The following is a 26152-nucleotide window of genomic DNA, read 5'->3' as shown; positions in this document are numbered from 1 at the left end:
ATAGATACCAAATACGAATCATCACATATATGTTCTTTGTCATCCTGGTCTATTCACTTCATATCCAGAATTCTCCCACAGCTTCAAAAAATTCATCCTAAGCATTATGTTTAATGTCCCTGTGAGAGTCATACCCAGAACTAACACTTAGAATTTGCTACGTGCCAGGCACTATTCTAGCTTCCCTGGCGGCTCAGACAGTAAGGAGTCTGCCCTCGGTACAGAAGATCCCAGTTCAATTCCTGGGTCGGGAAGATCCCCTGGAGAAGGGAATGGCAACCCACTCCAGTATTCTTGCTTGGAGAATTCCATGGACAGAGGAGTGGGCTCCGGTCCATGGGGTCACAAAGAGTTGGACACGGCTGAGTGACTCATATCCAGAGGCACTATTCTAAGCTCTTTACATATATTAACTAACCTACTACTCCCAAGCACTCAGTGAGGTAGGAACTTCTATTATCTTCAGATCATAGAAGAAGGAGCTGAAAAACAAAGAAATCAAGTGCTTTGCCCAGGTCATAAGGCTGAGAAGTGGCAGAGCCACAGTTGAGGTCCAGATTCTAGGGCCTTAATCCCCAAACTATATTCATTCGTTTATATGGATATAAAACGTCTCATTTAATCCCTATTGATGGGCATTTAAGTCATTTCTAGTTTTTCTTTTATAAATGAAAGTTTGTTTGACCCTCTCTCTACCCATCTGGGATACAGGGTCTGCATTAGCCACTGTGACAGGCAGAGTGTTCACTAGGTAAGTTGTTCTTGGACCTCCACGGTCTGGATTCTTTACTAGCTCTGCAGTGCCAGAGGGAGACAATTTGTCCCTCCCCTCCCAGGATTCAAGGGGTTTCTTATGGGAGGCTCAGCAGGGCTAACACCCACCCATCAAACACAGCAAGACCTCGTGGGAAGTGTGGGGCCTGACTAATTGGTTCTGTCTGCCGAGTGTAGGATCCTGGCTGGCCAGATGGCAGCCATGGCTGCCTGGTACAGAGACACTCATTACCACCTTGACTAAGTGGTAAGTGGAATCCTGCCACAGTGAAAGAAGTAAACCAATCAGAGCTCCTTCTAGATTCCTGTTCTTCACATATAGATGAAAATAAGCTTTCCTGTCTGGGATGTAGCAGGCAGTCTGGACTGGCTGAATTTGCTCTAAAAGAAAAGTAAACGTGGGTTAAGGACTGGCAAGTGTGAAACTCTGTTCTAAATTACAGGTAAACTCGAAGATAACCCTAGGAAGAGGTAAGTAAAGCTGAAAATGTTAAGAGAAGCAATAGGAAGATATCTTATAAATCAGCAAATACAAACTCTCATTTCACAAATGAATAATAAGAGACCCAGAGAGCTTAAATGATGTTTCAAGATCTCACAGACAGAGCCTGGCTCTTCTCACTGCCAGCCCTAGGATCTTTTGTGTCTTAAATTCTCTCCTTATACATTTTTAAAAATACATATATGCTGTTTACACTGTTTCTCAGAAGTATCACCTCTGCTTTCTCTCAGAAAATAAAAAAGAATCTGTGACTAGCGGCAAACTCAGTAGCACAGTTTCAAAAATAAAATTAAAGTGTGCTTTTTGCATCTGGCAGCATGAGAATGAAAGTGTTAGTGCTTTAATTTTAATAATTATCACAGTTGATTGGTAGTACGTTCCTTTCAAAGCCATTTTGCTTGTTTTGTCTTGCTTTTCCTCCACAACTGCCTGTTCTAGAACTCTGCCACTCCTGCTCACTCAGCCCACTCTAGAGAGACTTTGATTTTTCTTTAAAATGTTTAATGACTATAAACCCTTCAGGTTGCTATTTATACTGATAGGTTATTCAATATAAACTATCAAATGAGTATAGACATTCAGTTTTTAGTGAATCCCTCTCATAATGCCTCCTTTCAATGACCTGATATTAAATATGGCCATGTGGTTAAATTTGTACCCAGGATTTCCTTTGAATCAGGTATGGTGAGGTGACAGATAAAGAGACAACTGCCTTTGAAAGAACTTGTGACTTAGATTTCCCAGGGGAAGCGGGTATGCCACACTGTGCAGGGCCGCATGTGGAAGCACCAAGATCAGGAGGCAGAAGAGTAAGGGAAAAGCACAGGCCACGGCCTTTATTGGGGTTTCCATGGGAAAGGTAATGCGGGCAGGGTTAGCAGATTAGAACTGGCTGGCTTGAACAACTCCAGTGAGTGGGCTTTGGGTAGAGGGGCTATCCCCAGTCTGATATGTGGACCTAGGTTCATTTAGGACAGGGGAAATACTGAGTTGGTATGTGAGTTAGATAAGGGAGGTGGTTAGAGACATAGATTTAGGTTGATTGGTTTGCATATGAAAGATGTGTTTGCAGGCTTACTTTTCCTTTGTCACAAACACCTTTTATCATGCACAAAAGAAAACGTGTCTAACTGCCCATTTATCTATCAAACTTGTGTTAACTGCATAATGATGAAATTAATGTTGAGATAAGCTCTCTTCTTGGGGGATTAAATGACTCAATGACCTCGGGGCTTGAAGTCTTTTGGAATGGGACCATGTTTTAAGAATCAGTTGGCTCACTCATATTTTCCATTTTTTTTCCTCTTTCTCTTCCCCATCCCTTCTGATCCATTTATCTTTGCTTCTTTAAGGTTTCCAACAAGGCAAATGTCTACTGCATCTCTCAACCAACTGGAGACCAGTCCCTGTCCTATATCCATGGCCTCCCCAGGAGAAACTTTAGAGACTGGTCCTTAGAACAGATGGCAAGGAGCAGCTCTGACCAACCCAAGGTGGGAGCTGTTGAGCTGTTTTCTATTGTAGATGAAGGGATATTATTTGTCAACTGTGTATTTTGATGTGGAACAGATAATAAGATGGTCTAAGATAGACTGGTGGATACCACACCTGATATGTCTCATCAGCTTTCCAGGAAACTTCCCTGGGAGCCCACAGGCAAACCTCAAATGTTCCGCATGACCATCGCATCTTCCTTCCCTCTTCCTCCTCCCAGATCCCGGTCTTTAAGATTTATCATTCTAAATTCTCATATAATAAAAAATATATATTTTGTAAAAGACAAATGATATACCTTAAAGAACCTTCTATCAGAGTATGTACTCTGAAATGATTTGCTTCTTTTCTTCACCTGAAGGAAAAGATCTTGAGACGTTACAAACTAATGAATACATCCATATTGAATACTTACTTTCAAGTATAAGTATTCTTCTTATTCGGGACAAGGCCTGAATGTGGAGGCTCTAATACCAACTCAAGCACTCTTCTGCTTCCTTGCATTGGTCTTCAGTCACTTTGGTTTAGAGCCCTGTTAATTTGTTGTTGTTGTTGTTTCAGGATATTGGCCAGAGACCAAGTGGAACAAAAAAAGAAGACACTTTTCTTCTTGCCCTGGTCAGAAGAGAACTCAAGTCTCTTCCTTTGAGTTCTGGCTTATTAGACAAACTTCAGAAAGAGCTGAAGATATTGGATCCTGTCTCTTCAGGATTTCTTCTCCAATCTCAGCTGAGCCACCTCTTCTTAAGGCTTGAAGTCCCTCTGCAGTTGCCAACAGTCAAGATCCTTTGCCAGAGATTTTCTAGGGGGAGCTCTCCTGAAATGGTAGGACCATCTTGCTACTTTATTGAGTTCCCTTTGTTTATTTGACTTGTACCCACCAGAGTAATAGAATCAAAAGGTAAGTTTCTTTCTTGAAAATAACCTTTGCCATTGACCCCTAAGCTACAAAGCCTATTAATAGTCATATGTAGAAATCTCTAGTCAGATAAGACCCAAATAGAAGAAAGATTTAGGTCCTTTGTTGTTGGTGGTGCTCAGTTGCCCAGTCATGTCCGACTCTTTGTGACCCCATGGACTGCAGCACACCAGGCCTCCCTGTCCCCCACCATCTCCCGGAGTTGGCCCAAGTTCATTTCATTGCATCAGTAATGCAGTCCAGCCATCTCATCCTCTAATGCCCTCTTCTCCTTCTGCCCTCAATCTTGCCCAGCATCAGGGACTTTTCCAATGAGTCATCTGTTCACATCAGATGACCATGATACTGGAGCTTCAGCTTCAACATCAGTCCTTCCAGTGAAAATTCAGGGTTGAACTCCCTTAAGATTGACTGGTTTGATCTCCTTGCTGCCCGAGGGACTTTCAGGAATTCAACACCACAGTTCACTGGCATCAATTCTTTGGCATTCTGCCTTCTTTATGGTCCAGCTCTCACAACTGCACATGACCACTGGGAAGACCATAGCCTTGACTATAAGGACCTTTGTCGGCAGAGCAGTGTCTCTGCTTTTCAACACACTGTCTAGGTGTGTCATTGCTTTCCTGTCAGAAAGCTATCATCTTCTGATTTCATGGCTTCAGTCACTGTCTGCAGTGATTTTGGAGCCCAAGAAGAGAAAATCTGTCACGACTTCCACTTTTTCCCCTTCTATTTGCCATGCAGTAATGGGGCTGGATGCCATGATCTTAGTTTGTTTGTTTGTTTTTCCCTAATATTTAGTCTTAAGCTAGCTCTTTCACTCTTCTCCTTCACCCTCATCAAGAGGCTCTTTAGTTCCTCTTCACTTTCTGCCATAAGAGTGGTATCATCTGCATATCTGAGATTGTTGATGTTTCTCCTGCCTATCTTGATTCCATCTTGTAATTTATCCAGTCTGGCATTTCTCATGATGTGCTCAGCATATAGGTTAAACAAACAGGGTAACAACAGACAGCCCTGTCATACTCCTTTCTTGATCTTGAACCAGTTGTTCCATACAGGGTTCTAACTTCTTGACCCGCATACAGGTTTCTCAGGAGACAGGTAAGATGGTCTGGTATTCCCATCTCTCTAAGAGCTTTCCACAGTTTGTCATGATCCACAGAGTTAAAGGCTTTAGCATAGTTGATGAAACAGAGATAGATGTTTTTGCTGAAATTCCCTTGCTTTCTGTATAATCCAGTGAATTTTAGCAATTTGATCTCTAGTTCCTCTTCCTTTTCTAAACCCAGCTTGGACATCTGGAAGTTCTTGGTTCACATAATGCTGAAGCCTAGCATCCAAGACAGTACCACCATGTACCACCAGCGGGGTTAGCCCTGTTTAATTTCTCTTTAAAAGGTTCCCTGTCCCAGATTTCATTGTCTGCTCTTAACACCATTGGAATAGTTAGAGATTCAAGATAACAGGTCTGTTTACAAGCTAATTGGTCTATAAGCTCTGAGGTTAGAATGGAGAACTTGATAAAGATGTATCATGACAGTTCCTAGAGATTTAGAGATAGCAGGCATCTTTGAAATATGGCTCATCACCATCATTTTACTAATTAGGAAACTGAAACCCAGAGGATCAAGGAATTTCCTCAGGATACTCAGAGAATTAATGGCAGACCCAGGGCAGAGATAAAGATTCCCCAAAGATAAGGCCAGGGTTCTTTTTCTGAGCATTGCACTTCCTGAGTTCACACTGTAAGTGAATACACAGCATAGTCCAAGTGTAACAGAATTCTGGGAGTGAGAAGACAATATCCTAAAATAGGAAGAAACAATAGCAATGGAAAAATCATAAATGAACATGTGTTGATGGAAAATCAGGCCAAAACCAATCTCATAAGGCTAACGTGAAGATTTAGTAATATAATAAATGCAAATGACCTGGCCTCATGTTTAACATTTAGTAGGTTCTATCTCTTGCCCACTCCTAACCTGCAAAAATAGAATTAATTTTATATTTATGAAAAGTATTTAGCAATACAATGTCAATCTGTTAGTGCAACCTTTATGAATCTTTAATTCAAGTCAATTCTCCCGCCTGAGTCCTAGTTTCTATCAGGACCTTATCTGGCTTCCCTTCCCCACTGCTACCCACCTCCACTATGCTGGAGTTGTCTGCCCATCAGAGTCCCTAGAATAATCATCCAGTCAAGCAATGGAAATGGATGACATTCTTTTAGTCTTTTCCTATGTAAAAAAAAAAGAAAGTCTTAAGTTTTTCACTTAGGTAAATAAAGCCTTGCCCCCAAGTAATCTGACTTTATCTTTTGAATATATCTAAATATAAGTATATAATATATATAATAAATATATGAGACTTGTGAGAGAGAGAGAAGGTAGAGGCTAGGTCATGCTGTTGTAACAAAGAGCCCCAAAGTCTCAGTGGCTTAAAAGAATGAAAGCTTATTTTTCATAATGAGTCCTGCCTAGGCTCTTCTCAGTACCATCATCATCTTAGCTCCAAATCCAGGCTGGTGAAGCATCCACTCTGGAGTATTAGTGGATGTGATAGCAGAGGGGATAAAGAGATATTTGGGTGGGGGTGGGGTTCATGTCAGCAGTTTAATCCTCAGCCCAGAAGTAGTGCAGGTCACTTATGCTCTCAACTCATTGGCCAGAACTGATCATGACCCTACTTAACCATGAAACAACCAGCAAGTATCATTTTACCACATGTCCAGAAGGGAAAATAAAAGGAATTGTTGGACAAAAAAAAAAAAAGCACTAGTAATTACTATAATATATTTTAAAATGTTTTTAAATTTTTCAATGCTAAAAATTTTTCCAAATACATTTTATCTCAACAAAGGTCCATCTAGTCAAGGCTATGGTTTTTCCAGTGGTCATGTATGGATGCGAGAGTTGGACTGTGAAGAAAGCTGAGCACCGAAGAATTGATGCTTTTGAACTGTGGTGTTGGAGAAGACTCTTGAGAGTCCCTTGGACTGCAAGGAGATCCAATCAGTCCATCCTAAAGGAGATCAGTCCTGGGTGTTCATTGGAAGGACTGATGCTAAAGCTGAAACTCCAATACTTTGGCCACCTAATGCAAAGAGTTGACTCATTGGAAAAGACCCTGATGCTGGGAGGGATTGAGGGTAGGAGGAGAAGGAGATAACAGAGGATGAGATGGCTGGAAGGCATCACCGACTTGATGCACATGAGTTTGGGTGAACTCCAGGAGTTGGTGATGGACAGGGAGGCCTGGCGTACTGTGATTCATGGGGTCACAAAGAGTCGGACACAACTGAGCAACTGAACTGAACTGACATTTTATCTCAGCAGGTATCTTCTTTCCCCTAAGTGTAAATTAAATGAGGATATTCTCTTTGATATTTAATTTTCAGGTGAATTATGAAAAGCTACTCTGGTTTTTAAAAGTTGCAGCTTCAGAAGATACAGAGCAAAACAAAGGAGTTGAGGACAGCAACGTAAAAGAAACTCAGAGTAGTAGCCATCAAAGGTACTTTTCTCCCTATTTATGGGCATAGTGTGTATAGACTTCAAGAGCTGGCAGGGATCTTGGAAGTAATACATTTGAAAACTTCACCCAGTGCAAAATCACTTTACTCTTTACCAATGCTTTGCCTTTTGCTTATAGTTTTCTTTTCTCCTTCCTGTGCAGGCATGCATACAAAGTTATTTGCAACAATGCGTCTTTTTTATGAGATTGCCATGTGAAAATGAAAAACCTCGTTATGAAATAATAAATGAATGTGTACCGGGCAGAGTTCCTGTCCACATGGTGTTATTCCAGAAATACGTTCAGACAGTGAACTCCTGGGTTACGAGCACTAGCAGAAAAAGGTTTGAGGTACAGAAATCAGTAATTCCTTCATATAATCTCAAAGGAAAGAAAGAACCCAACATAAATATAGGACGTGAGGAACAGCATTAGAGATGAGACACAGTAAAGCATGATAGTCTATATTCTCCACAAAAAATGACAAAATGCAGTGGTTAGGAGCTTAACTTCTATTGACAGAAACCTAGACTCAATTCCTGTTTCTGCCCATTAGTGACTCTGTAAACTTGGGCTGTTCACTTACCCTCTCTGTGCTTCCATTCTCCAGCTGTTAAATGCAAACAATGATAGATTTCCCTTCACTTTATAGATTTGTAAGAGGAACTGAGTTAGTCAATGCATAGTTCTTAAAAATGGTACATGATAGGGCTTGTTACTATTTTGAAACTATCCCTGGAGGTTCAGATGGTAAAGAAACTGCCTACACTGCTGGAGACCTAGGTTAGATCCCTGGGTCAGAAAGATCCCCTGGAGAAGGGAATGGCTACCCACTCCAGTATTCTTGCCGGGAGAATTCCATGGACAGAGGAGCCTGGCAGGCTATAGCCCATGGGGTTGCAAAGAGTCAAATACAACTGAGCAACTAATACTACTATTACTACTACCAGAAAACATCCTTTCCAGTTCCAAATAATGTGACATAGTGAGCCATGGCACTGAAGTATGTCACTTCACTCTAGGAAAAAGGCAGGGTTTCCTATAAAATTGTCCTTGGACCAAGTGACAGACTTAATTCCATTCTACAATGTGCAATGTGGCCTTTTTGATTGCATTACTTCATTCTACATGCATCCATCGAATGCCAGCTGTTAGCCAGGCACACTTTGCTGAGCACAGTGAATTCAGAGATTGGCAAGGCTCAATCTCTCCCTCAAGGGCTAACAGTCCAAAGAAAGTGATGCTGCCATATGGGTACACCAGTCAACTATCACTTGGAGCAACTTCCCTGCTGAGAACCATAAATCCCTAGCAATATTTAATAATCAGCAGCCATACTTCATATAGTAGAGATAGTGAGATTTGCAACCTGAGAAGTAGGAGATGATGCATCAGAACAAATGGCCACTTACTGGCAGATATGGGTCTCATGAATCCTAGACAGGAAGTCTTTCCTGAGCCCTAGACTAGGTTATATCTCTTTGCTGTATAACCTCATAGCCCTTTCTTTTTATAGGAGTCGTTGTGCTTGTAATTACTTCTTTGACATTTGAGGTGAGGAATAGTGTCTTTCCTGGCCAACTCAGTGTCCAGCATAGTTCTAGCATAGTTCCTGGCACACGGGAGATGCTCAATAAATATCTGTGGAATGTCATCGGCACCTCCAATTATCCAAAGAGCTTGCATTATTTCACTTGCAGGAACATTTGGATATCTACTATATAAAAAAGGTCCATAAAGATATCATTTTGAATTCATCAGAGAAGGTGCTGCTCTATATAAACCAGACAGTGTGTTTGCGGAAGTGCAGGACTGATGGCCTGCAATGAATCCAGGCTCTTTACTAATTAATGTACAGCTCAGAAAAAGTCCCTCCCATGTTCTGTCAGGTAGAGCTTTATGTGGGACAGCTCTATGATGTTTAAAATGCCTCCAGCATCACCAGTGGCAACAGCTTTCATCACCTAAGTGGGACCAGATGAAGTAAACTCCTGCAGAAGGTTTTTCTATGAAATCCACCAGCTGCAGTAAATGGGCTCCATATAAAACCTCCCATTCAGTACTCCGTGTACTGAGCCGAGGGCCAAAGTCTTTCTTATGAATTCCTTCCTACAGAAACTGGTGTTACAAGAAAAGGAAAGAGGAAGGAAACCTGATTCAAATCTGGAACAGATTTGCCAATCTGTACAAGATCCACAGATATATGTGCAAAACAGACTCGGCCCACATCTTACGGTACAGTTTACAAGGGAGGTCAGACAGAAAACAACAGCTAAAAGAATCAGGAAGCAATCGCAACTTGAGGGAAACTTATTACAGGAAAAGAACAAATAAATTTGAAAGAGTTTCTCAAGCAGGGGGTTCAGGAGCACTAGGGGGGCTGACTGTGAACCTCAGTTCCCAGTGCCTCACTCAGGGACATCATATTGGCAACTGGAAACTGACCACGGTGGGAGTTTTTGCACCATAAAATTTAGTAAGGCTGCAGATTACAGCTTTATCTTAGAGAGCTGGTCATTAATGATTTACCAGCATACCACTGAAAGGAAACTGATTTACATGAATGGAGTTTGGGGGATATCATAGAATGTCTGTCTAGAGAAGTGGAACTTAAGTTGAAACAGAGGAAACAGGAAAAGCTTCACTCTGAAGGAGATAGCACAGCTTGGATCTGGAAGAACATATACACTGGAATGTTAAATGAATAAACACCCCAAAGTAGTTTCATAAAATAAATGGCTATAATACTTTATCACCTTGTTTTCACCAATCATTTAAAGAAACAACAAACAGATACACCATCTTAGTAACTACATACATTTGGATGCCAGACAGTAAATAAATAATTGTTCCCAAAACTTTTCTGGGTTTTCCAGACTCAAAGAGCAGAGTCAAGGATAATGAAGGAGGTTTACCTGGTTCAAGATTTCCTTCTAGATAGCTTCCCTGACTACAGGGATCTGGTAGGATCTGCTTTGCTTGTGGCAATGGACAGTTTGGGAATTTGCTATCAAATTGCTATTGATATTTGCTATCAATAGTTATCTGGACTTAAGAAAAGTGTTAATAAGATTGAATAGGTAAGTAAACTGCTATGGTCAATTCTAAGTTTCCCTCATCTGGAAAAAAATTAGTGGATTACAAGTTGTAGTCTATGATCTAGTTGAATGGATTCGTACCTCTGAGAGAAGAGACTGTGGGACTCAGTAGAATAGAACAAACTTTAGTTGACCTGTGCAGTCTCCTCATGCAGTCCCGTGATGAGGTTACCCAGATTTAGAAGGCCTTGCTGGGTGGGTTCTCTGGTTCCACAGTGTATGGCAGGGGTAAAAGATCGGGTATGAAAACACACAGCAGCTTTGAGTAAATTGTCTTTTCACAGCCTTTCTCCTGCTTCTCCAAGCAGTATCGCCCCTCAAGACTACAACTCACAGTCAGAAGTGAACGAGAGCCTGTTGGAAATCCTGAAGATGGCACTGAGGGCAACCAAGGCCAAACTCAACATAGAGAAACTCAACCTGAGTTTTCGAAAAGAAGATCGCTCATTCTCTGGCTGTCTACCCCCACCCAAGGTAACCTAAATTAGATTTCAGATTCATTCATCTCCAGAAGGCTATCTTGGGGCACTGGGTCTATAGTAAGAAGGCACAGTTCACTAAGAATAAACATACTGAGATCCATAACTGGCTAGCTTTGAAAGTAGGAGTGCATATATACTAATTATGTAGGTCCTAGGAAAATTTAAACTATGTAAGTTCAGTATTTATTATGTAAGTCTAATAATCACTTCCCAAATTTTAATCAACTAAGAGGAAAATAATGAGCTAAAGAAAACAGAATGTTTACGGTAAAGATTTCCATTTCCTGTTTTTACTTCTAATTTCTTATGTAATAAATTGGCCATCTCTTTCGAGAAGGAAATGGCAACCCACTCCAGTACTCTTGCCTTGAAAATGCCATGGACAGAGGAGCTTGGTGCAGGCTACTGTCCATGGGGTTGCAAACAGTCGGGCATGACTAAGCGACTTCACTTTCTTTCTTTCTTTGGAAATCAAGCCATTTCTTGTTTAATAGAAACTTTAAAATGAGGGCTTCCCTGGGGGCTCAGTGGTAAAGAATCTACCTTCAGCCAATGCAGAAGACCTGAGCTTGATCCCTGGTCCAGGAGGATCCCACATCCCCAAGCCCATGTACCACAACGACTGAGCCTGTGCTTTAGAGCCCAAGAGCCGCCACTACTGAGCCAACGTCCAGCAACTACTGAAGCCCCATGCCCTAGAGCCCGTGCCCTGCAACAAGAGAAGCCACTGTGATGAGGAGCCTGCACAGCACAGTGAAGAGTGGCCCGCCCTCACCACAGCTAAGAAAGCCCACGCAAAAGCAATGAAGACCAAGCACAGCCAAAAATAAATCAATACAATTATATTTAAAATAAAGTTTAAAGTGATTAAAAGACACTGAAATAAAAATTCAAATTAAAAAAAAAGCCCAGTTTTGATCTGTGTTCTGCCTGTGGATTACATTTCACAATTAACTTATTTTCTGCGCTCAAGAGAAAAAAAAAACAAGAGTAAAGAATTGTGAAATATGCTGAATTGGTCCAGGAATTACTTACACTGGGCTATGTTTTATGCTAACAATAGACAGTATGACAATATCTAAATAATATTTCACAGTGGAAAACAAATATTTTTTCCAAAGCTAAGTGTTCATGTATCACATCCTCTACCAGCTTCCGGTGAGGTCACCAGGCAGTACTCTGTTCTTTAGGGACACCAAATTGTAGGAACTGATGTGGTTTATTGCTGATAGAGATTAGCAATGCTGTTTTGGAGCATTAATTAACTGGATAGATATGTTTCATAAAAAAGGATCCAGAACCATATTAACTCATGTGTTGTATTCACCCAAACAAACTCCAGTCATGAGATTACCTTGCATACAGGCAAAATAATAGTGACCACATTGACTGCAATTCCATTCACAACAACTTGCACCACCAGGCTTTGCTGAGTTCTTCCTAAACTGCCAAACACTGCATTAAATGCTTTACTTATATTTACTCATTGAACATTTACAGGTAAATGGAAGATCTAGGTAGATGTTATAAAACCCATTTAATAAATGAAATAAACAACTGATTCTCAGAGAAGACAACTGAATCTCTCAAGAACCACAGCTAGCAAGAGGCAGAGCCAGGATTCAAATACAGAAGAATACTGGACACTGAGAGACAGAATTGGAACTCCAATAGGCAGATAATAGCTGGAAGATTTTACTGAATCTAGGATACAGGAATTAAAAATCCAGAGGAACAAAAAGGATTGTAATTTATAGGGGAAAAAAGGTCCTGAAGCAAAGATTGGAAAAAGCCTTTCATCCAGGTAAACAGGAGTTAAGAATTGAGAGAGGATTCAAAAAAGCAAGTGATATTTACTAAGAAACCAAGGACACAATATATTGAAAGTGGATTCTTATTCTATGACAAGTAGCTTTCTTTCTTTTTCATTTATATAGTCAACTAACCATGCAAAGACAAAGTCACATGATAGTGTGCATGTGTGCTGTATACATGAATATTAAACATTCAAACATGTTTCACTGGAGGAGAGAACATTACAGGAGATTCCACACATCATAAATGGCCTTTATTGTGTTTTTGAGAAGATCAGCAGAAATTGACTAAGCAGGAACCACTCTTTGTCAGATTAGAAAATACATACCAGTATCAGTGAAGCTTGAATGTTCTCAGATGACACTCATAGAATGGAATATGAATGACTTGAAAATCAAAATAAATTTGCTTAAGCTCTTTGAGTCTCTGATTTTCCATCTGGAAAAAAGTGGGCTCCAAATATCTACCTCCTGTGTCTATTGTGAGGATTAAGTAAGATAAATATGTGAAAGCACTCAGTATACTGTTTGATATGTGAGGCACTCAGGAAATAGGTTTCCCTTCCATATATATATATATATATATATATATATATATATTTTTTTTTTTTTTTTTTTTTTAAATCAGTGTTTGGTGAAATTGTCACTGCAAAATAGTCTAAGGAAGGAGGCTCTTTCCCAGGGTCAAGTGATGGCCACATGGAGTGCTGGCTGTCAGAGCAGGCTCTGAATGTCTTCCCCCAACAGCTGGCCCTGAAAGCTTAAATTTGTGGTTCATATTGAAGAAAATGGGGCACATTTTCCTTGAAGCTGGTCTGCCTCTCATGAGCCATCTGGCATCTCTTAAGACATCTGGAACTCACTCAAAGTATATTACAGTTCCGGGAGGCATGGCAAATAGAACTGTGATTCCCCAGAATGTGAGATAAATTGAGGCCCAATGGACACTGGATATGACATGCAGCAGCAGCTGCACCCCAACATCCTTGTTGCTGGACACAGGACTTCAGAGGCAACTGGGAAAGGCCATATGAATTGTTTCTCTTTTTGATCAATAGTTGTAAAGGGCACAAGGGAGAGGATCTCAGACCTCCTTGAGTTTCTCATGAAACCTATGCACGCTGTATTCAGAGGGGGAGAGGAGCATATCCCCACAGCCAGTATTTCAGAGGGTTCACGGATCACCTGTACCTCCTCAGATAACTTAAAGTTGTTCTGAAGGATGATCTATGGGTCCTATCACTCCAATCAATGGCACTGTCACCAACCTCAAAGAACAGTATAAAAACATATCTGATATCTGTCATCCTCATTCTGTGGACTCGCTCATTCTGTCCCTGTCACATCCTTCATTCAATGATGGCTCAGGAAGGACTCCTGAGGGCAATGTGGACCCACATACATTTATTTGTTAACTTCCCTGACCATTATTCATATCAGGTATGATGGTAAAGAATCTGCCTGCAATGCAGGAGACCTGTGTTTGATCCTTGGGTCAGGAAGATTCCCTGGAGCAGGGAATGGCTACCCTCTCCAGTATTCTTACCTGGAGAATTCCATGGACAGAGGAGCCTGGCGCATACAGTCCACGGGGTCACAAAAGAGTTGGATGATCAACACTTGCACTTTCTCGTCCATGGATTGAATAGGCTGTGGAACCTAAGAAGTTTCCAAGCATAGAGGTTCAGTTTAACACTTTTATACATAATCCATATTCTTTACCTTCTGAACTCCTTTCTGCTCTATAATGCACAGCCCTTCCAAACTACTCCCAGACCTTCCTGCCAGGAGGAACTGCTAGAACACAGGTTACTCTACCTCTAATTACTCTTTGCCTGATGTTCATGCAACCTCCTCAGTATCATCAGGAGGGAATCCCATTACTGAGTGAACAGGGGCTTACGAATGTGAAATTTGTTCCCTTGGCAAGACTACAGCTATGACACTAGTTTACCAAGTGACCAAAACTGTAATACATTCTTCTGCAGTTGGCCAGACTCCTTTTTTGTGTTTAGTTGTTTCTCCATCAGTACACTCTGCCCTAAAATATAAATGATTTATACTAGCCTCAAATCGTTCCCTACTTCCAAACCAGTCACCATCTTTCCGATCAATATGGCATGTTTATTCTTGCATTCAACATACTAATCACACAGTGTGCTCTGGGCAGTGTGATAAGGCATTGAGGACAACACACGATTATGATTTCAGTTTCAGAGTTCTCCAGGAGTTCAGGGAAAAGGTAGTATTTTAAACATGTTACAATTTTGTATGACAAACACATTGGTGGCAGTAACTTTGAACACAAAGAAGGAATAACAACCTAGCCTCACCCAAAAACTCCAGAGGAAATAAAGCAAATACTGCATCTTAGAGGACATGTGAATTTGACAAAGAATTTTGGTAGGGCAGAAGAAAGGACAGGAAAGGTTTTCTAGGTAAAAGGTGCAATGTGAAATGTTACTGGATGGAAGAGAGCATGGCTAGTTCAGGGAATGCTAAACTACTCATATAGGCAGAACACAGTGAGTGCATGGTGACTGGGGTCAGTGGGAGATGCTGCTCAAGTTGATGTTAGAATGGTTGGAGGAACCAGTTTTTGAAGGGTCTTTCTAAGGAATGTGACTTTATCCTGAACTCGAGTGGAATCATTGAAGAATAATAAATAAGTGAATGATATGATCAAATTTGAAATTTGAAAAGAGCACTCTAATAGATATGGAGAATTAGAGACATTGAGAAACTTTAAAAGGCTATTCCAGTAATTCAAGCAAGAAATTATGAGAATTTAAACCAGGAAAGTAGCAGGAGGGATGGAGATATCAAGGAGGTAGAAAAGTAGGTCTTGGTGACCTAATTAGACATAGATCCTGAATTAGGAGGAATGAAAAATGACTCCCAAGGTTCTGACTTTGACTAGATGGTGGTACCATTCTCTAAGACGGGAAACAGAAAAGGAGTTTGGGGAGGCAAAGGAAAGAATGCTGAGTTCACTTTTGAGCATGTTGATGTAGCTTGAGAGAGTAAAGCTAAATAATGACATAAGGGTCTTCAATATGGAGTTGAAGCTTTGTGAATAATTAGAATTATTAAAGGACATAAAAGAAGGTAAGAAGCGAAGGTTGAGGAGGACACCTGTTGTTAAGGAGCAGGTAGATGAAGACAAGCCAAGAAAGGAGACCAAAAATAATCAAAAGAGACATGGAAGTGATCAAGAAAGCCAAGAGAAGAGATCTAGGAAAGGATGGCACGATCAGCCATGCCACAGGCTGCAAAGAGATCATCTGTAATCGGGATTGAAAAATATTCATTAAATGGAAAACTTCAGAGGTTACTAGTGACTTGGTAAATACAATTTAAGTAGAGTGATGGGGTAAAATGCAAATGAAGCCACAAATGGGAAGGAAGTAGAGAGAGCATCTGTGCATCAGTCTCTCCAGGAGCATTTTGAGGAAATGTATTTATTTTACTTGTCACTTTCTAAATAACATAGGTATTTTATTTACATTTGATTTTTTAAATGCCCTTATTGAACTGAAGAAACCATATACAACCAAACATTTTCTTATTGAATAAAGACATCATAATGAATATTCATGGATTTTAAAAATAATCCTAGATAACACTAAATTGCCAGGATTTTCTGGTAGATGTTTCTATTGCTCTTCCACAACTGTCAGTTCATAGCAGCTATCAATCAATCTACTTCTAGGAACCCTGATGTACTATTTCTAATCTGCTGTTCATTTAGCCTAGAGCAAAACTCAATGTTGCCAGGAGTAAATAAACTGTTTTTAGAATACCCTGTTAATACTGATGTTTAAAAATACATTAATATGCTCTAATCATGAGGATAAGTTGATTTTTATTTATTTTGTAAAATGGCATAACATAACTAATTTCTATCACTCTGTTTTTGCAAACCTATGCCTTTACCTTCAGTACTTTTAACTAATTCATTCATTCCTAATTCATCTATATATTCATTTATTCAATAAGTAATTTTCAACACTGTGCTTGGCAATGGTGATAGGAAAATGAAGGAAACACAGTCCAACCCTCAGTAAACCAGTCTTTTAGAGATGCTATAATGAACAGATATTTACTGCCCAGTGAAAAGGAGTATAAAACTATAGTAGAGTGAATTATGCCAAAATACGTTTAGTTTCTAAAAAGCACAATGCTCTTTCTCACCCATTATTTACACATGCATTTCTTCTGCCTGGAATTATCCTCAACTCCTTATTTTTCTGGCACATTATTATTCCTTTTTTTCATGTTTTATATCTGTCTTTTCCCTTCCCTGAAATACTCCTCTACAGCTAGTAAGTAACATGTTTCTAACCCAGATTGGTTGTTTCCTTCCAAAAAGACAAATGAAGATTAGGCTTTTGTCACTGTATCAAAATATAGGTTATATTATTCAAGTATGGTCAGACCAACAGATCAGGAGGCGATTGCCATTGGAAAGATAGTCTTTTACTCACAGTTCCCAAGAGGAGGGGCACAGACACCACACGGGCCACATGATGAAACACCAGAGTTGGTCAGGAGGCAGAGGGGATGGGGGCAAAGTGTGGGCAAGAGCATTTATTGTGGGTGGATGAAGCAGGATAAGAAGATTTAGGATTGGCTAATTTGAATAATTTCAGTGGGCTCTGGGGCACAGGGGCCATAATCAGGACCTGGAAATAGTGGCCCAAGTATGAAAACCTCAATAAAAGAGGTAGTTGGTTTGCAGATGAAAGACATACTTTCAGGTAAGTCCTTTACTATCTCTAGTAGTTGGCTAGCCCTGGAAGAGGCAGTTTCTCCAGGGTCAGCAGGGCCCCATGATGGCCAAGCATCAGATTTAAAAGACATGCGTAATACAGTCTCTATGTGGAACTTCCTCTCAAAATAACAACAGTAGCTACAATTAGTCTAAACACTAAATAAAACACTTCTTTTATTTTTTCTTTCTTTGCCCCTTCCTTCCTTCTCTCATTTCTCTCTCTCTTCCACTCTCTTTCTTGTACTTTTGTGCCCCCTTCTCCTCTTTTCTTCCCTCTCCCCTCTTCTCTCTCTCCTCTGTCTCCCTTTTTCTTCCTCTTCCCTCCTTTCCGTCCTTTCTTCAACACATGTTAGTCAAATGCCTCCTAAAATCCAGGCATTATTCTAACTGCTTACTGTCTTCTGAGAAGTAGAAAATACTAATCTTATTTAGTAGGTGAAGTAATTGGGCATAAAAAGATTTAGGAACTTCCTGAGGTCACACAAATCACAGACAGCATTCCCAGTGTTCAAAATAAATCATGCCTTATTCTTAAGACTCTGTGTTTAAACAGTATGCTGAACACACAAGAAAGAGTATCATGACCTAAAAGTTTGGTGTGTTTGAATCTAAGTATCACACACCTACCAACTTGAGAACTGAACTGGATTGTTGGCTAGACTCAGAAAATATTAAGTACTCAGGAAGTTGCAGTGACTCTTCATTCATTCATCCAACAAATATTAATTGAATATCTGGTTTCTAGACTAAGTTCCATCATTTATTAACCACGTGACATAGAGAAAGTCAATCTACCTCTTGGTTTCCTCATATACAAAATAAAACAAGATTCTTTTGTAAATCAAAGTCAATATTAAAAAACACTTTGTAACTCACCTATATAATAAGTGTATATAATTTCTGGGCCTTGACCACTCATTCCATAGCTGTCAAAAATGTAAGATCAGCATTTCAAAGTACAGTGGCTTCTGAGTAATGAACTATGCCTCTGTGTCAAGCATAAAAAAATTTGCTGTTGATGAGCAGTCCATTGAACATTCTTGTCCTAAATATTATTCTAGTGGTATAGTCCACTCCTGGTTATTCATTTTTTGTCCAAATTATGTAAGTTCTAATAATGGGAAGGAAATTCAAATCAACTTAATTATACTGAAATTTCAAATCTTTTTCTTATTTTCAGGTCAGAGCTATATGTGGGAAACATGGATTATATCTGACTTTGAGTCTTTTGGAAACATTGCTTAACCATCAAGATTTGGGTTACCAAGATGAAATAAAGTAAGTTGATTTTTTTATTTACATAGTCCTTTATTAGAATACCAAATACATAAGTTTGTCTCTAGGCTAAAATTTTATATGTGAAACGATCAGTTTATTACCTAAAGACAGAGTTAATAGATGTTTGTTTATATTAAGATCACAGAATCTTTTTGGCCATAGAAAAATGAAAGCCGTAAACTTCCACTTCCAGTTTGCTGGTAAATGGCAAGTCAGATTTACCATGTCATTCTAAACAACTAAAATATAGGACAAAATATATGAAATGATACTTTCTGGATGACTTTGGACATCAGGAAGCACAGAACAGTGATTCCTGAGAGAAGGAAATGAGGTAAGCTCAGTTTACTGAACAAGAAAGAGGACTCCAAACTTAGCCCAGCATTCTCCTTGAGCCAAAGGAATAGAGTATGAAGTTCAGGAAGGCCAAGAAGTCTAGAATACTTGGTACAGCATAGCAGTGAGGCGAGATACCCTAAGAGGCCTTTCTAGAGACTTCCAAAGAGTTACCCTGAAGTCTTCACGTGCAAACTTGGCTAATGAATGCATTTGAGGAAACTACCCAAGGCCAGCAAAAGAAACATCAAGAGAAAAAAGAGGAGAAAATTTCAGATCTCACACAGAGTTGCTGCTGCTGCTGCTGCTGCTGCTAAGTCACTTCAGTCGTGTCCAACTCTGTGCAACCCCACAGACGGCAGCCCACCAGGCTCCCCCGCCCCTGGGATTCTCCAGGCAAGAACACTGGAGTGGGTCACAGAGAGTTGGGAATAGTTCAAATTTATACCAGTCAGAGAGGAACACATGTGGGATGGATTAGAGTCCTCAAAATGGTATTATGCTATAGTGAAACCTAATGCATTAGATGGAGAAGGCAATGGCACCCCACTCCAGTACTCTTGCCTGGAAAATCCCATGGACGGAGGAGCCTGGTGGGCTGCAGTCCATGGGGTCGCTAGGAGTCAGACAAGACTCAGCAACTTCACTTTCTCTTTTCACTTTCATGCATTGGAGAAGGAAATGGCAACCCACTCCAGTGTTCTTGCCTGCAGAATCCCAGGGATGGGGGAGCCTCGTGGGCTGCCGTCTGTGGGGTCGCACAGAGTTGGACACGACTGAAGCGACTTAGCAGCAGCAGCAGCAATGCATTAGAAACTGGAGTCTCAGAAGGAGATAAGACAAATATAGGGAAAGAAAAAAATGTTGAAAAAAATAATGGCTGTAATTTTCCAAAATTGAAAAAAACTATAAAGACATGGACCTAAGAAGTTTAATGAACTTCAAATATAAGGAATTTGAAGTAAACCATACCAAGGCTCCTTATAATCAGATTGCTTAAACTAGTAGTAAATTAAAAATCTTAAATGCACAAGAGAAAATGACAAATTACATAAAGAGCAACAAAGATAAGAATTATGACAGATTTATCATTAGACACATAAACAATAAGACTGTAGAATAACATCCTTAAAGTATTGAAGGAAAAATGATCATCCTGAAATCCTACATCCAGCAAAACTGTTTCAAAAACTGATAGAAATTAAGATGTTTTTTACACATACAAGGACTTCCTAGGTTGTGCTAATGGTAAAGAGTCTGCCTCCAGTGCAGGAGACTACGCACAAAAGATGAGAGAATTCATAACCATCAGAGCAGTACTGCAAGAAATAGTAAAAGAAGGCCTTGGGCAGAAGGAAAATAATCATTTTTAATCTGCACAAAGAAATGAAAAGTATTGGACATAATATGTCAATGAATAAAAATACAATTTCCTTATTTTAAAAAAATCTCTCTAAATAATAATCAATTGTTTAAGATAACAATAATAACAATGTACTGTGGAGTTTGTAACATAATAGAGGGCAGCATTTGACAACAGCATAAAATACTGCGAGGGGAAATAAATAAAAAAAAAGTATACACCTGTATACTCTCAGCTAAGTAGTATAATTTTGGTTGAAGGAAGAGTATTCGGTTAAAAATATGAATTGTTGTTTAGTCACTAAGTCATGTTCAACTCCTTTGTGACCCTGTGGATTATAGCCCACCAGGCTCCTCTGTCCAAGGGATTTTCCAGGCAAGAATACTGAAGGGGGTTGCCATTTCCTTCTGCAGGGGCTCTTCCTGACCCAGGGATTAAACCCAGGTCTCCTGCATCGCAGGCAGTCTCCTGCATTGGGAAGTGGGTTCTTTACCCCCTTAGCCACCTGGCAGGCCCAGAAATACTAACAGAGAAGTTTAAATTGAATAATCACATATAAATACTAAGAGTAAACCAAAAAAAGGAGGACAGGCAAACAAGAAACAAATAGGACAAGTAGAAAATAAATGCAAACAATGATGCTAGATTTAAATCCAATCATATCAATAATTACAGTAAGTATTAATGGTTCAAATGCACCAATTAACAGGCAGCAATTTTCAGATTTCATTTAAAAAGCAAAACCCAACTAAATGCTGTCTGAAATGAACCCTTTTATAATATAAAGGCAGACCCAGTAAAAGTAAAAGGATGGAAAGTGATATACCATACTAATTGGTATGAATGAAAAATAAGCTGGGATGGTTACACTAAAGTCAGACAAAGTAGATTCTACATCAAGGGGTATTGCCAGAAATTCAGTTCATCAAAAGGATATACAGACCTAAATGTTCATGCCCTCAATAACATAGTTTCAAGTTAATAAATTAAAAACATAAATCTGGAAGGTGGAATAGACAAATTCACAATTTTATTTAGAGAATTGAACATATTTCTGTCAGTAACTGACAAAAACAAGTAGACAGAAAATCAGTAAGACTATAGAAAATTTGGTTTTTCCAGTGCTCATGTATGGATGTGAGAGTTGGACTATAAAGAGGGCTGAGCGCAGAAGAATTGATGCTTTTGAAGTGTGGTGTTGGAGAAGACTCTTGAGAGTCCCTTGGACTGCAGGGAGATCCAACCAGTCCATCCTAAGGGAAATTGGTCCTGGGTGTTCATTGGAAGGACTGATGTTAAAACTGAAACTCCAGTATTTTGGCCAGCTGATGTGAAGAGCAGACTCATTTGAAAAGACCCTGATGCTGGGAAAGATTGAGGGCAGGAGGAGAAGGGGATGACAGGGGATGAGATGGTTAGATGGCATCACCAACTCAATGGACATGAGTTTGGGTAAACTCTGGGAGTTGGTGATGGACAGAGAGGCCTGGCATGCTACAGTTCATGGGGTCACAAAGAATCAGACACAACTGAGTGACTGAACTGAACTGATAGAAAACTTGGACTATATTATCAACTAACTTGATGTAAGTGGCAATTATACCCCACACAACAGCAGAATACAGATTCTTTTTAAGTGTTCATGAAATATTTAAAAGATAAACCCTATCCTGAGCCACAAAACAACTCTTAGTAAATTTAAAAGGAATAAATCATATAAAATATGTTTCCTGACGACAAAAGAAATAAATTAGAAATCAAAAAGCAAAAATAAAACAAAACCAAAAATAAAGCAAAATAAAATCCCATAATTCTCCCAACATTATAAAACTAAACAATATACTTTATAAATAACCAAAGGTCAAAGAAGAAATCACAAGGGAAATTAACAATATTTTAAACTGAATTCAAATGAAAACACAACATGCCAGTAACGTGTCTTTTTTTTCTTTTCCTTGCATTTTATATCCAATCCATCAGTAATTCATGAATAAATCAACCCTATCTTGAGAGTATGTCAAGATCCTGCTCCTTTCTCACCACCTCTATTATTACTTAACTACACCCCATCCAAGCTACCATTATGTTTCTCTTGGATTACTATAATGGCCTCGTAACTGAATTCTGCTTTTCCCTTGTTCCTAGTTTATCCTCAATACAGAAGCTACAGTGGTCTATTGAAACCTAAAACAGTTAATGTCACTGCTCTGCTTATTACACTGCAAGACGATGTTATTTCACTCAAAGGAAAAAGAAAAATGAAGTCCTCATAAAGGGCTCTACATAATCTCCCTCTCCAATTTCTCTGGCTCCACCTATAATTTCATTTGCTCATTCTGTTCCAGTCACACTGTTCTCCTCTTCTTCCTCAAACACACCAGGCACACATCCACCTTAGTACCTATCTTCTGAATGATTCCTCAACCTAGAATATTCTTTCCCCAAATATCTTCATGCTAACTCCTTCACCTCCTATAAGTTTTTGCCCAGTGTTACCTTGTTTATAGGCTTATACTAAACATTATTTAAAGTTGTAGTCCCCCCATCCTTTCTTCCCCTTAACCTGTATTCCTTTTGCTTCCTTCTATACACTTACAAACAATTAATGTATTAGGTAACTTATTGATGTATGATGTTTATTGTTGTTATAAATTAATCTCTGATAGACTATAGACTGTAGTGCCATAGGGCAGGCAGAAACTTTATTTATTGATATATCCCAAGTATATAGAGCAGTGCCTGGCACCTAGTAAGTATTTGACAAATATGTATGGAATTGAACTCAACTAGGGGAAGAATAAAGTTTCAAAATGCTGAGGAATGCAGATACATAAATTTTCCCTAGTCCTTAGCTCATGGTCAAATTGAAAAGCAGGCTTTCCCTAACCATCTCATCAAAATAATGTTCTTTGTGCTATACTCTCTCTTAGCATTCAGTAATATTCTTTCCTATCACTTATTACTATTTGTAATTATGTATTTATTTGTATGACTTGTTAATTTAATGACTCGATAGTGATCTCCTTGCTGGCAAGGATCATGACACATTATATTCCATCTTCTTGTAGGCCAGTATTTGGTACATGATAGACACAGGGTAAATATTTGATTAATCCATTTATTCATTCATCTAACAAATATTATGGAGTGCCTACTGTGTACCAATTACTATTCTAATCATTGGGAATATAGATATGAATAAAACAAAGTCCCTTCCCTTATGAAGCTTCTATTCTAAAGGGAAAGAGAAACTATAAATAGCTATGTGACATACCACATGGTGATAAAGGTTATGAGAACACCAAGTGGTAAATGGCACGTTGAGCCTAGCCAGTGAATTTCCACTAGACCAGTTTTGGACATGGGAGTTTTCCTTCTGTAAAATGTTGGAGGTAGTTGGGTGAAGGTGAGGGAGGCAGTTAAGCAGGAAAAGCAAACAAGTGGACTAAGAGCTGAGTAGAAAATCAATAAGCTAAAACTGAGACTCCCACAGGCACTGGTATAAAAGGCAAAAATGCAAGTGTCAAAGTTCATGTTATACTTGGTACGCTTGATAGAAGTTCGGGTCCAGAACCAAGATTCCAGGAAATAGAAATATGAGGATAAGAGTGAAAGAGAACAAATGAGGTTAGGCTACTTATAATTATATGAAAATTCTCAGCTTCCTACAATTTTATGTGTATTATCAGAGAAGCACATTGATTTTTTATTCACCTATCTTTGACCTTTGAATGTTCAAGGACATCAAAACCATGAGGCCAATGAAGAATTGCGTTTATAAGTGATAAACCTGTTTCATTAAACAGTCATTGGCTAAAGCTCTTCTGTTGAATTAAATCCATTCCGTTAAGGGCTTTGTATGCAAACCTATATCCTTAAGAGATTAAAGATGCAATTTAGACATACATTTTAGAAGCTGAATGCATGAATCATTATTTTAGTACATATTGTCCATTAATCTGCTGTTCTATTGGGAACCCATTTGGAATGTGGCTGCTTACTAATTAGCAGGATTCTAGTGCTGAGCTGCTTCCTGATTAAATGTCCTTTAAAATCAATAAAACATCAGGAGGGATTATGGTGATGTGGGATTAGCCCCATCTAACCAAATAAAATGAGTTGTGTTCTTTTCTTAAACTGTCACATTGCAAGAGCTGATGAGAGGAACAATTTCGAGCATGCTGCAGCAAAGTTGTTGTTTTGTATGTCTGAGTGTGTATGTGTGTGTGTGTGTGTGTGTTTTAACATTGAGATTTTGTTTTTTTCCATTTGCCTACCAATTAGCAAAGACATTAGTGAATGACTGCCAGAGTAAGGCGATTTTGAGAAAGACTTGATTACGATTTCAAATCTCTACTCTGAATCACCCTTATGTAAAATGAATTCAGGTTGTGTTGGATGAAAATTATTATCCCAGTTCTTGGCCAGGAACGTGTAAATCAGAATTAGCATTTAATGTTTCTGTGTGACTTTGCAATAAATGGTAATTAAGGAGAGCAGAGAGAGAACAGGAGGCAAACTAATACTCTAAAATTGTATTGGCAAAATTAAATGCTTCAAACCCAGTTTAAAACATAGGCACTCAAGCCAAATTGCGTCGGGGGAGGGGATAAATAATGAAGCTGCTATGGGTGGCTTCATAAATAGAGCGGCACAATTGACACAGCCCCAAGTAGACCTTATCGTACACATCTGGCCCATTATTGGGAGTGCAATTAGGTTGAGAAGGACTGGTCTGATAATCCCAGGAACAACCAGAGGATTTTAAGAGATAAAGGAAACATGAGGTGTCCAATTCAGCAATTACTTTTTAATGGGAATAGGAAGATTGTAAGGGAATAGGAAAATTGTGAGCTATTAGAGGTATGGTATGAAACCGCCCATTGGTTGGGTCTTGGAAACCAGATCTGGCTTTTAAGAGTTCATTAATTACAATCTTCTCTTCCAGAGCCTGTAATTCCTATGGGGTAAGAATTCTAATAGTAATATTGCTAATAAAGTTAGTAGTAGTAGTAGCCAACATTTATATAGTGCTTACTATATTCTCAGGCAATGTTCTAAGTGCTTTATAAATATTAACTCTTTTAATCCTTGCACATACTTCATGAAATAGGTACTATTACTTTTCAAATGAGGAAGCTGGAGCACTGAGAAGCTAAAACTAGTATGTAACTGATAAATGAATTCATCAGTAAGACTAAGTCAATACAGGCTCTCTAGCTTCAGGTTCTTGGCTTTTAATACACCATAACAACTCTCCTACAACTCCTATGAAATTTAAAGGCCTATACGATGGTGCCCAGGCACAGGGGCTTTAGGCAATCTGCCTGCATTTCACGGTCAGCTCTAACCTTGGGCTTGGTGCTGAACACGGGTTTGGATTTTGAGGAACTCAGTATCTTTCTGCCCTAGGACGTGTAGGAGGTGTAGGTTATGAATACAAAAGTGAAGAGGCTTTAGTTCCGGGATCAGGTATGATCCAAGGAACCCCAGGGCTTGCACGTAGCATCTCCTCACTGGTAGAGCACCTCCACTGCCCCTTCAGCCCCCATCTATGCAGAAAGGCAACATGAGCTCTGTAATCACACAGGCCTAGATGGAAATCCCAACAGTCATATGCACTGGCTTTGAGAACATGGACAAGTCACTGATTTCTCTGAACATTACATTTTCACCTGTTAAATGAAAAAAGACAAATCGTTTTGTCTAGATTTGAGAGTTTATTGCATGTCTACCAAGTAAAGACTGAGCTTCTCACGGGTAAATGGAAGGTGAGAAGAATACAATTTAGGCTACATGATT

The 26152-nt window shown here is 39.3% G+C and overlaps 1 protein-coding gene and 1 long non-coding RNA gene across 6 annotated transcripts in view; one reads left to right on the top strand and one right to left on the bottom strand.

Annotated features, from left to right (window-relative positions):
* LOC147375469 (uncharacterized) overlaps positions 1 to 14258 on the bottom strand; it is a 47557-nt gene extending 33299 nt beyond the window's left edge. The window contains exon 1 of the long non-coding RNA XR_015160135.1: positions 14146 to 14258. This is a non-coding gene — a long non-coding RNA (uncharacterized LOC147375469). The remainder of the gene's footprint in view (positions 1 to 14145) is intronic.
* C3H1orf87 (chromosome 3 C1orf87 homolog) overlaps positions 1 to 26152 on the top strand; it is an 83293-nt gene that overhangs the window by 24169 nt on the left and 32972 nt on the right. The window contains exons 4-8 of one of the 5 annotated variants that reach the window (XM_086390278.1): positions 2629 to 2769; positions 3332 to 3595; positions 7090 to 7205; positions 10612 to 10777; positions 18554 to 18651. In XM_086390278.1, coding sequence (XP_086246404.1) covers positions 2629 to 2769; positions 3332 to 3595; positions 7090 to 7205; positions 10612 to 10777; positions 18554 to 18651 — 785 coding nt within the window. Of the gene's footprint in view, positions 1 to 2628; positions 2770 to 3331; positions 3596 to 7089; positions 7206 to 10587; positions 10778 to 11334; positions 11678 to 18553; positions 18652 to 26152 lie in introns of those variants that run through there. The other 4 variants (XM_086390276.1, XM_086390275.1, XM_086390280.1 and 1 more) reach the window with 4 other exon arrangements.

Source organism: Bos grunniens, chromosome 3, assembly GCF_055505025.1.
Source record: "Bos grunniens cultivar Pamir isolate PY7600 chromosome 3, Bosgru_T2T1.0, whole genome shotgun sequence".
NCBI classification, from domain to species: Eukaryota; Metazoa; Chordata; class Mammalia; order Artiodactyla; family Bovidae; genus Bos; species Bos grunniens.
This window is presented reverse-complemented; position numbering and strand designations above follow the sequence as displayed.